We start from the raw sequence: 12,065 nt of genomic DNA on the forward strand, positions 1-12,065 counted from the left end.
GGTTAAACAGTCAAGACTTGGAGTTTATGTATTTATCTCAGTCGAAGTTAAATATATGAACTGGACATTTTTGTTATTCAAGCACACAGATTATTAATTCAAGAGTATAAATGACTGAATTTAGGCAACTGAATATTTATTTCAGAAGCAGAAATTAGATTTCAGGTAAAAGAAATCTGCATTTATGAAAACATTGTTGTAAATGTGCTCCTGCTGATGCTTGCTGGGCTCAGTGTGAATATTTATTCACAAATATAAATGCAACATATGCATTAAATTCATTTAAGGAGCATTAGTAAGAATCTGTCAGCCATCTGTCAAATTAATACTTCAGAATTCAGACTCTTGTGTTCCACCAGAGAACCGCTAACTGCTGCCAGCTTCAGTTAGCTCAGTTAGCTGTGCAGCTAGCGGTCATATCGGCTGACTCTGGGAGTCTCGGTGCTGCTGAACCCCAGTTGTGTCAATTCAGTCCATCAGTGAGTTATTTATATGCAACCAGACCCAAGACTCCTGCACAGTTAGAGGGTTAGGAGGAGGACGGTGCTTTTGTTCGTGTTTCATGCTGGAACCAGTTGATTTTTATTTCCGCTGATGCTGCACTGTGGTTAAGAAGCTGCATGTGCGTGTGTCGTGGCTGTGGTCGCTGCTGTTTCGAGAGGAATTCTATGTTTTACCAGAACTTCTCCAGATGTTGGCAGAACTTGGTTTTCGAGCCGTCCCCACTGACTCGACCGCTGTCCATCTCACCGTTTTCTGATCTTACTAACGACTCTAAAGTCTTAAGATTTAAAGTGATTGCGTGTCTCTTGTGTATCAGTGTGTGAGCTCCTGACACAGAGAAAGAGAGACAGAGGAGTGGATCACTGATGTGGGTTTATTTGTATTTGTGCTCTCGTTTGGATATGTAGACAGAATGGAAAGAAACAAGTGGAACAAGGTACAAGAACAGCACATGCCATGTAATTTAAGACATCTCAGTACTGCTGCTTACAGGGGAAAACCTTAAATCTCCAAATTTGGCAGCTTCTTTGGTGTTTTTACTGTTTGAATTGAGATTGATGGCTTGCTGAAATGTAAAATGAGCCTTTTTGGACTGTTTGTGTACAATCCTTAGACTACATTTGGAGTAATGTGGTTTTCACCTGCCAGCAGCAGCGTGTTAATCAGTAATCATGTCAAACCAGTGCATTTTCATGGCCAACAGTCATTGTAGAAAAGGGAAAAGGTAATCTTTCTCCATACTCTCTCCTGCTGCCCGGCAGTGACTGAGCAATTAATTGAAGTACTAATTACTCAGTTAATCAATCAACTCTGTACAAAACCAATCAATTATCAATGTTCAACTTATGGAAATACAGATAGCAGATGCATATAAGCAAGCAGACAAGAGTTTATTTCAAAAGATCTGCATTTGCTGGCAAACGAGCTCAGCTGATGAATGAAAGGCTGACAGTCATACACTATTTTAAACCAGCAGTCCCTATATGATACATTATAAAACATCATTCACAAAATATGTCTATTAGTACACTTTGTTTCTGCTTTTTTTTCTTATAAAAACATATTAACCATCACAATTAAGGTCCATGCAGAAGCTTAATACAGACTGTTAAAAACCGTCCACCCCACATGCTGAATATTATCAGTCTGCTCTCAGTTTTTGGTAAAATATTAACCGTCACCCTGACAACCACTTCTCACATAGTTGCAAATAATGTGCTGCATCGTCTTTAACTACACGACAGTGGTGACCGCTTGTCAGTAACTCGGCAGAAATACTCTGAGGATGGGCGAGCTCAGTAGTCCTTCATGTAAACACACATATAAACTTGGAAAAACTACATCTTTGGCACACATCACTCAGTCTTATACTCTATTTTGTTTTGTCATAATGCAGAAAAAAACACTGATAAAGGATTAAAATATCTAATGTAAACAAAATGTCCACAGCTCTGAACTGTTGGAAGCCAATATCTGGAATTCTCTGCCATGTAAATGCACTGAAGGTTGAGACATTTTTAGAAGAACCTCACGGTCTAGGCAAGAACATTTTAGTGATCTAGACTCAGTTCTAGGAAAATTAGTGTCTTAGGTTTTGGTTCTACAAGGAGGTAAGAAATCTGAGTTTGGTTCAGGACAAAATGGGTTTAGGAAAAAGTGTGAAGCAAGTTCCAGGTCTTGTTCTACAAGATTCTAATAGAAGACTTGAAATTAAGTCCAGATTCTAGAGAGGACTACAAGAAGGATGGAGATCTGGTGAGTTCTGAGGTTTGGCAAAGGGAGCTCTAGAATGGTCCAAGGTTGAATCAAGAAAAAAAGCTCTAGAGGAAGCCTTGTTTTCAGAAGACATGCCGTTCTAATGGTTGGAACTAGAACAAAAATTAGGGCAATCTAGAAGTGGGTGTAGAAGAAATTGGTGTTCTAGGTTTTTCTCCAGCAGAGGTTCTGGTAAGTAAATTAAAGCTGGATTCTTGAGAAAACATTAAGTTTTACATTTGGATCTACAAGAATTAATATTTTCTGAGATTTGATTGTAGCAGAGCTCTGCAGTTGACACTGTAATATACAGGGAGCTCTAGATCTGTAGATCTAGAAGATGATGCTATAGATTTGGTCTACAAGAACTTGGGCGTTCCAGGGATTGTTCTAGAAGATTTTAGATTTAGAGTCCTGACATCTAGGCTTGACTCTAGAAGACACAGGGCGTTTCACAGAGAGAAGAATGGCCACTCAAGAACAACCCTTGTTTCTAGGTGACATTTGTGTTCAACAGTTGGATCTAGAAGAAGTTATAAGATTTGTTTCTGGAGTTCTAAGGCTCTGTGGTGAAAACATTCACCTTCAAGAAAAAAAAAATCAAGGGTTTTGGTTTTCTAGAAGAAGATATGAACGAAGTGAATGAACAAGCATGCTTCCTTCAGAACATGGCTCTAGACAAAGATGGAAATTCAATGCTCAGGTCAAGAAGAAGTGAGAAGTTCTAGATCTAGGAGACTACACATTTCTGCTGGGCTCCAGGGTCGGATTTGGAGAATTTTACGGTGGAGGCAGTGTTTACCATGCTCTGAGGCAGGGACTGAGTTCTGACAGTGCCCAGCGGTTTTGATAAAGCTTCAGATGAACTTGCTTCTGTGGTGTCAGTGGGGCCCTCAACATCCTGAAGAAACATGAGCAGGGTTAGAAGATCAGTCAGGTCAGTCCGTTAAATACACTGATCATTTAGTGTACGGGGTTACCATGACAGATAACGAACCACACAGTTAACTGATACACTCTGTTACGGAATTATATATCATACTGTTATTCACATATTTGTGTTACCTGCTGCATCGTAAAACAAATTCAGTGGCTCTCATTGACAGTTTTCAAGTCTTATTACAGGATTTACCATGAATGTGAAAGCTGACACCACCAATATAAGAAATAAACACATAAAAGTCAGGCCTAGTAATTTTATATCTTTGTTATTGTCAAAAATCCCATGATAAGACTAAAACCAACAATGTGTAGTGGTCCAAGCCCGCTCCTGTTCCTACATAAATCTTAAAACTTGGTCAAAGGTATCAGATACACAGCTGCAACATTAAAAGAACTGACAGGTAAATATAATAACGCTGAGCACTGCATTACAACGTGATGTTCTGATGGGAAAGTTTGGGTCGTGACACTCATGTTGACGCCACTTTACAAGCACCACCCATCCAAACAATGCAGCAGACCAAGTACACACCCGAATGCCGCAGCATTCCCCAATGGCCTCCGAATTCCAAAGAACTCAAATTCGATCGAGCACCTGTGGTACCTGCCAATATAAGTCCGATCCATATGGAGGCCCATCACGCAACGCACTCAGATGACTCTCAGGATCTGCTGCCAATGCCCTGTTGCAGGACACCACAGGACACCAGACCCAGTGGTTTGGCCTCCCTGGATCAGACCTGATCCGGCAGGTACCACAGGTGCTTGAGTGACTGGGATTGAGGGAATTTGGGGGTACAATTCTCCCATTCTTTAAGCGATTCTTGAGCAGTTCTTGTGGTGTGTTAGAGTGCACTGTCCAGCAGGGAGGGCCACAAAGACGTGTACTTGATTTCCAACATTGTTTGGGTGGGTGGTGCATGTCAAGTGGCAACCAGTGCATGCCAGGACCCAAAGTTTCCCAGCAGAATATGAACGAAATGATCCACGTTATTCATTTCACCTACTTGTCTTTCCAATGTTGTGGCTGATCTGTGTGTATCTTGCATTTTCAAAAATGTCAAAATTATTTCCTAGAACAGATACCCACCAGTTTAAGTATGTACTCCAATGCAACAGCATTTATTTGTGTATAAATAAACTATAGTATGTGAATGTTGTTGAATATTCTTAAATGCTGCATAGAAAAATGGATACATCAGGCTTTGGATGCTTGTTAACAGGATCAGTTCATTGTTGGTTTTAGTCTTTGGATTCGACCGGAGCCAGTGATGATGTCTGACAGTGTTGAGAGTTGACTCACCAGTTTATCTTCTCCAGTCTGTTCAGAGCTTTGACCACCGGCAGCCTCAGTCTCTAATGGAACAGCCACCATGGGGTCCTAACACCAACAATGCCAAATATTAAAACAGTCAATACACACAGCAGAATGTGAAATGGTTTTAAGAGAGAACACTGTTGTTAACCTAACATGACTTAACAGAATTGAGTCGTCTATGGTTGCTGTCAAACACAAGTTACTGTTCAATACTGCCCTCTAGAGGAAAAATAACAAAATCCAGAAACAGATGTGCAGGGAGGTTGAAGTGGAACACATGGATATTGACTGAAGAGATGTATTAAGGATCGGGGAACGGTTGGAAGCAACAAGCAGCTGATATCTTGAGTAGGGAGATGGTAGTAGAGGTGAGGAGATCATTGCCAGCAGGGATGTGGAGAGCAGAGTGACCCAAGTCAAAAAGGTCAGATTATAGTTTCATCAATTGAATCTGAACAAATTCAAGTTTTAGGTGTATTTGGTGGTGAATACCTCCCACTACACCGTGAGGAGCTGAACTTGGGTCACAAGGATCTCTAAGGGGAAGAAGAGGGGGAAAGAGAGGGTGGACAGATAAAGAAAATGGATGACAGATTCTTCCACAGCAGCTCTCGATCATTGTTACCTCTGGAGAAGAGCCCAGGAAAGTATCCCAGAGCCACCAAAAAACACCTCCTCCACCTTCTTCCATTCTGTGCTCCTCATTCCCTTTTTTCTCTGCGGCTTCTTCAGCCTGGAGCACGCCTTGATGCTCCCGCTGCTGACACGGAAACACGCTCATGTGCAGAGTCACACAGTGGGGGGGCGGGGGTGAGCAAAAGTGCATCTGGGACACTGAGCTGTAAGCTGTTTCCCTAATGACTGCTGCGGTTTACTTGTTCGAGTTCAGGTGTTTCAGCCACACTCATTGCTAAAAGGTACATATAATTCAGCAGACAGCCATGAAATCTCCACAGATTCAGAATGGGTCACCAAGAGTTTAGTAACTTCAAGCGTTTTGCTGTCAGAGGATGTCACCTTAGTCAGTTTGGAAAGTTTCTACCCAGTTAGATCTGCCCCGGTCGACTGTAAGTGATATTGTGAAGCTGAAGTGCCCGGGAGCAACAACAACTCAACCACGCAGTGGTAAACTGGCAAACTCACAGAGCGGGGCCAATAAAACCCGATCATCTCACTATCACTCACTGCAAACTTCTAAACTGTCTCTGGAAGCATCAGCACATGAACTATTCCCTGGGAGCTTCATGAAATGAGTTTCTATGGCTGAGCAACAACTGGAGAAGTGGACATGTGATGAATAACGCCTCGCTATCTGGCAGTCTGATGGTTCTTGGTTTGGCGGATACAAAGTTTACACTACCTGCCCGGATGAATACTTCCTACATTAGAGGCTGGATGGATAATTGTGTGGGCCTGTTTGTCAGAGCTTACAACCAGATCCTACAGGACACATCTATGATCCGGCTGCCAGAGACTTTTCATGGCTGTTCTAAATGTTTGTGGTTCCACCAGGCACGCCAACGCTCTCGCCACCAAGAATGTGGAAGACTGAGTTCTGGACGGAAGCTGTGACAATGCATAGAGCAGCTGGTAGATTTTCAAAGTAAAACACCCGACAGCACAACACAAGCAAAAAACTATTTCAAAACACTCAAATAAAGACAAAAGTAAACTTTGTAGCCTAGTCACTCATCATAGAAGCACAAATTTCAAAGAAAAATGCCAAAATAAACCAAACTGGAGCATATCAACAGTATCAGGCAGGCGTCACTCTCTGCTATTGATCCCCAGTGGGATATGAAGCTGATGGAGGACAAAACTGTGCCACACATGCCAGATAACAGAGATGTCTTCTGTTTATGGTAGAATATGTTGCATATAGTTCTCTAACAATTTACCTCGGAACATTTCTGATACTTTCAGACATCGGAGACTTCACAGCAAACCACAAACTAGCTTGATGTCCCACTGCACTTTTAACAGCATGAAATTAATTCATAACAACTTCCAATAGAAAAAAAATGCAGGAGTTTAAAGCATGCAGGGAAACACACAACATTTGAAATATGTTAAATCACTTTGTTAAAAACACACATAACAGAACGGGGAAAGCAGGAATGTTAGTACCGTCCTCTCCACGTCCTCTTCTCATACCCCAAGAGTCACATTTCAAGGCTACAGGTCAATATTTGATATTCAAAACACAAGTTTTACCATCCAGTGCTGTTAATTTGTAATAATGTAATAATGTAGTTTATAATAACAGTAAGAACAAATGCTCTGTGGTGGCACATCACATGTGTTCATTAGTGTTGGTGCTTCTTTTAGTGTTCAGAACCAGCACGATGGCTCTCCAGCCTCCTTACCTGAGCGCTGTCAGGTGTCCAGGACTTCCTCTGTTCAGGTGTGGACTGCTCCACAGTCAGCAGCTTGGCTCCGGATCTCCTCAGTACGTCTGCTTCAACACGGGCGATTCTGATTTGGCCCTGCTCCGTTTCAGCCTTCTGAGAAGCGGCACATAGTTACATTTTTATCAAATACATCCTTTATGATAGCAGCTAATCTTGGCTCAATAGAAGCCTTCTTTTTTTTGAATGTTGGATTAGACAAATAACTTTAAAAGTTAAATCAATTTGAAGACAAAGCGTAGAACTGAACTCACCTCAGCCTCCACTGAGGTGGATTTCGGGAGTTGAGGCTGAGAGCTCGTCTGCTGAACTGACGGAGCTTTGGCTTGGACCGGAGTCGGAGGTTGCTGGATGAACAGAGCAGGAACCTTCTACAAGATGAAAATAAAAGGTTCAGTAAAGTTCAGTGAACTTCTAGAAGATGTATCTGACTGACTCACTGATCGACAGGTGCATACTGACCTTCTCCAGTTCCAGCAGCAGAGTCTGGAGCTGGTCCACGACAGTAAAGACAGTCAGAGTCTCTTCAGCTTTGTCCGGAAGACAAAGACCTGGTTTACACTTCTGGATCTCCGCTACAGTTCTCCTCATGGACTGGATCTTCTGCTCAACAGTCTGCAGACATAGAGACATTCAGAAAAACTGATTCTTCAAAACAAACCACCGTTTAGCATTTGTAGATTTTGGTCTTTTGTTATCCTGAAGATCACACCATGTTGATATCAAATGAAAACCACTTCATTCTTCCGTCTCACCTTCAGGCTATCTTCTCTGGGGCTGGGCAAAGTCTCTGGAGACGATAACAAGGTCTTGATCTCAGCCACGTCACTCTCCATCCGCCTGACTTCACTCTCGATGGCTTCCACCTCCTAGACAGCAAAAGATCCATCAATACTAACAAAACACAAGTAGATAGCAGCAACAGATGAGGTAAGTTAACAGAAAGACAACAACATCTGTGGAGGAGTTTGAGACTCACAGCAGCAGCGTGCTCCAGTTGAGACAGAGGAGCAGTGAAGTTGTCTTGAACGTCGGCCACCTGGTGATCGGCTTCGATCAGCTGTTCCTGGAGAGCTGTGATGTCACACACCTGCGACATTTCCTTCAGGACTGAGCTGAAGCCCTGCAGGGTGGACCGGATCTGAGCCGAGTCATCCAGCACCGTCTGTAACACAAGACAGACGACAAACTTCGTCAGGGAAGATCCATTGAGTAAGTGTGGCATTAAGAAAAGGACAGCACAGTTCAGAGTAGCGACCTGCAGAGCCTGAACGTGACTGCTCAGACATTTAGCCGTGGTGTAGGTACAGGGGGCGGCGAGCCACGACTCAGCCTCGTTCCTCCAGCTTTTAGAGCTTTTGATCATCTCCTGATGCTCCTGAAGCCACGTTTGAATCTGAGCAGGAACACAAATAAGATGTAGTTAAAAATCTTAATCAGGAAACCAAACCAGATGTGAAAGGAGGACCGCAGGGACAGGAAGTCGCTCTGACCTTGCTGATGACGGTGGTCCTCTGCTCCGCCTGTTTGGCCAGCTGTGAGTGAAGCTGCTGCACCTCCACCAGTCGCTCAGTGAGGCTCAGCGCCTCCTCCGGGTTCTCCAAGTCCTGCATGGCCACTTCCAGCGCCGCGAGACACGAGTGCCACACGTCCAGCTCGTCCCACACGCGCTGAGCACACACACACAACCATATGTGGTTATTTTCTGATTTATTCAGTCGTGACATCATACTACTGGTGGAAATCATGACAGAAACACATGAAATATAACTTGAAAATAACAAAAAAATCAGAAGAAGAAGGTAATAATCCAGCCAGGTCACTCCTCACCTTCTGAGTGATCTTTGCGTGAGCGACACCGGGGCTTCTCTGTTCAAGTCTTTTCTGAACTGACCTCAGGCCAGCCTGGATCTCAGACAGCTTCGCCCCCAGCCTGTGGACCGGACCGCTCCTCTCCACCACCTTTCCAACCTGATGGATGAGTCAGGTACATTTGAAGTCTTTTGATTTGACTGCAGACATTTCTAAACATAATTATCTCATTTAGTCTTTCTGAGCCACATACAGATGTTTTTGTATTTCTTATAGTAAAAGTCTCATGTACCTTCACTTCTACTTGTTGCATTGACTCTTTGACCTCCTTCAGCTGCCCTTCGAGCTCGACGGGGACCAGAGAGTACATGTCTGAGTACTTCATCTTCAGGCTCTCCATGATGCGCTGGACCAAAGCCTTCTGGGTACACAGCTGACCGTGAACCTCCTGAAGCAAGAGAGAAGAAATGTGTAAATGACAAAAAATACAACAAAAAAAAAGACAGACAAATCAACATCAGCATCAACACAGTCAAGAAGAGTATAACGCTCATGAAACTGAGGATTTTTTTAGTCAAATAGTAGAATTCTTGCAGTATTTTGTAACAAAAAGACACAGACGTCGATCTTTTCCACAAGCTGCTTCTAAGCTCTCGGTGCTCTCTCAGCAGTTAGCGCTCGTCTCCTGCGCTGCTTTCATTAAACAAAGTCCTTCAGTTTCACAAAGACAAAACGAATTCTCTGCACCTCCACAAGATTCTGCTCAACAATCACAACACATGTTAAATAAGAAAAATGCAACAGACAATGCAGAGGAGACTACCTGGTGCTGAATACGTCCGATGCTGAAGAGGTGAATCTTGTTATCTTAACTGAGCATGTGTGTGTGTGTGTGTGTGTGTGTGTGTGTGTGTGTGTGTGTGTGTGTGTGTGTGTGTGTGTGTGTGATTACAATGGAAGAGCGAGGAGACAGTTTCTTTGCAGCGGGACATGTGTGTGTGTGTGTGTGTGTGTGTGTGGTTGTGTGTCTATCTTTATGAGGACCAATTTTCATTTTAAGTTTTTGAAAATGACGACGAATCTGAGGAAAAATAAGCAATGTAAAGCAAGTCTGTACATATTTGGAAAGCGAGGACAATTTAAAAATTGGGGACGTTTTAGGACATTTGTGGAAGTTTTTGTAAAGTTTCTCTTGCTCTTCCTTCTTAAAAAGGCCTGTGTGAGGGTTAAGGTTACAGACTGAAGTTAGGAGCCTGGGACTGTATCATGTCAATGAGTGTCCTCATAAATACAGAAGCAGAAATGTGTGTGTGTGTCTGTGGAATGACTTGGCGACAAAGGCCACCTGGAAGATCCACTTACAGACCAGAACAAAAGGTGTCTGGTACGAGAGGAGGGCGAGGGTAGTGGGAGTGATGGGGGGGCGATGTGGAGTGTTCAGGTCTTTCATCAGCTCAGACCCTCAGTGTGTGTGTGTGTGTGTGTGTGTGTGTGTGTGTGTGTGGAGTGGATGAGGAGATGCTGGCCTCTGCTCAGGTTTCGGGACAAAGAGCAGAGTGATTCTGCCGGTTGGTGGGTTCACACAGTGAACACTAAACAGACTTCAGGCCCGAGGCCAAACCAACGGTTCCATTCAGATGCTTCATATTTTTACTGGACATATTTTTACACCACACACCCGACAGCCTCCAGCTCTCTGCATTTAGTTTGGATAAAATCACAACTTTGCATGAATATTGTCTCCATATCAATATCGAGGTCAGAAAAATGTGTGATGTTCAATTTTATGAAGAGCTTCTGAGAAGATTTCAACATATTGTGACTTGATTAATGCCTAAAAATATATGGCCATATTGCCCAGCCCTGCTTTAGCTGAGCGTTAAACAAGTGTGTTTCATGTGCTGTTAATAAAAATAGCAATGACCTGTAATGTTGGGCGCAGTGAGCACAATTGCATCATTGTGTTTTCAGTTCAGACGATGAAGCTGTCCCATCTCATTAGAGACTCGTTATCTACACTCCGCTGGCTGCAGAGAGAGACACACTCCAGCTCTGCGCTCACTGTCACTGTTCTGAAAGTGAATTTGGAGACACTCGGAGGTCCTACAGATGGTCCTGGGGGGTCGAGTCCAACTGAAACTATTTTGTTTTTCTGCCACGGGACGTCGTCTCTGTAAAGTACATGCCTCGTGTCTTTATTTGAGAGAAAAATAATGTCTTCACGATCATGATTCTTTGCATGAATCCATCAAAATACTGTAAATTCTCTCCGAGAACTTGTTTCCACACAGCAAATCAACAGTGCAGAGAGTGGCCATTTTGTTTTCTTGCGTTTCATTCTGATGGAATATCTTTAAAGAACTCACTACAGGTTTATAAACTAATATATGAACATCTGCTGCCTTTTGTGTAATTTATATAAAATCTTTTTTTAATGAGTTACAGCCAATAAAAAGGTCAGAATGGTCATGGTCATTCTAGTGTTGAATTAACTGAATTATCAGTATTTGAACAAATAAGTAAGGTTGCTGTTTTTATCATATGCAGAATGTCACACTGATTAAGGGACAGGACACAGTCTGCCACATGAAAGGAGAGCTGCAGACTCTGAACAAGTTGAGCAGACAGGTCACTTTAGGAATCTCAAAAACAAAGCAGTGTGCTTAATTAAATCTGAGAAAACTGTACAAAATAGATCCTAACAATACAATGTGACAACTGTTTTTCATGTCATGGGTCACAGAAAGTCGCCCAAATGAAGTAAAATGTTTATTTTACATAGCAAAGATGATAAACATCTCCTGTATTCTTGTATTCTCCTGTAGCACAAAATAAAGAAAGTTTTGTGTGTATTTGTGTATTTGCACATGAAAACTCTGCTGTAGAGTTACGCTGAAACTTTTCCTTTAGGATTCGAATGACAACAGTCACTGATGAACACCGGTTTAGACGAGCATCCTACCTGAAGCTCCTTCGTGCTGCCGCTCTGCTCCATCTCTAACAGAAGACCATCCGCAGCCTCCAACCAGACCCGAGTGCCCTGCAGCTCCTCCCGGACCTTTTCTCTCTCCTCCAGCTCCATCCTGGTCGCCTCCAAACCCTCCCCGCTCTTCTGCTTCACACTGTGAGAACACACACGCATACAAGGATTTACCTTCAGCCTATGAATGTGACAGTTTGCACTGAGAGCAACGTCCACCGTTAAAGTCAGAGCACAGGGCTGCATGTTAAAGTACTGTCACTGTAAATGTATTTAAATACTGTATAACCTCGGAGGCACTGCAGCCTACGTCCGACCCACTTTACCCTGATTGTTTATCCAGGCG

At 43.0% G+C, this 12,065-nt stretch overlaps 1 protein-coding gene across 1 annotated transcript in view; it reads right to left on the reverse strand.

The window, feature by feature from the left end:
• syne2b (spectrin repeat containing, nuclear envelope 2b) overlaps positions 1–12,065 on the reverse strand; it is a 100,846-nt gene that overhangs the window by 39,381 nt on the left and 49,400 nt on the right. Inside the window, exons 65-77 of the mRNA XM_037072237.1 lie at positions 11,702–11,861; positions 9,032–9,187; positions 8,758–8,898; positions 8,421–8,597; positions 8,186–8,323; positions 7,907–8,092; positions 7,683–7,796; positions 7,390–7,542; positions 7,182–7,298; positions 6,886–7,023; positions 5,145–5,279; positions 4,505–4,582; positions 2,993–3,160 (exon numbers count right to left, since the gene is read on the reverse strand). Coding sequence (XP_036928132.1) covers positions 2,993–3,160; positions 4,505–4,582; positions 5,145–5,279; positions 6,886–7,023; positions 7,182–7,298; positions 7,390–7,542; positions 7,683–7,796; positions 7,907–8,092; positions 8,186–8,323; positions 8,421–8,597; positions 8,758–8,898; positions 9,032–9,187; positions 11,702–11,861 — 1,861 coding nt within the window. The remainder of the gene's footprint in view (positions 1–2,992; positions 3,161–4,504; positions 4,583–5,144; positions 5,280–6,885; positions 7,024–7,181; positions 7,299–7,389; positions 7,543–7,682; positions 7,797–7,906; positions 8,093–8,185; positions 8,324–8,420; positions 8,598–8,757; positions 8,899–9,031; positions 9,188–11,701; positions 11,862–12,065) is intronic.

Source organism: Acanthopagrus latus, chromosome 16, assembly GCF_904848185.1.
Source record: "Acanthopagrus latus isolate v.2019 chromosome 16, fAcaLat1.1, whole genome shotgun sequence".
Lineage (NCBI taxonomy): Eukaryota > Metazoa > Chordata > Actinopteri > Spariformes > Sparidae > Acanthopagrus > Acanthopagrus latus.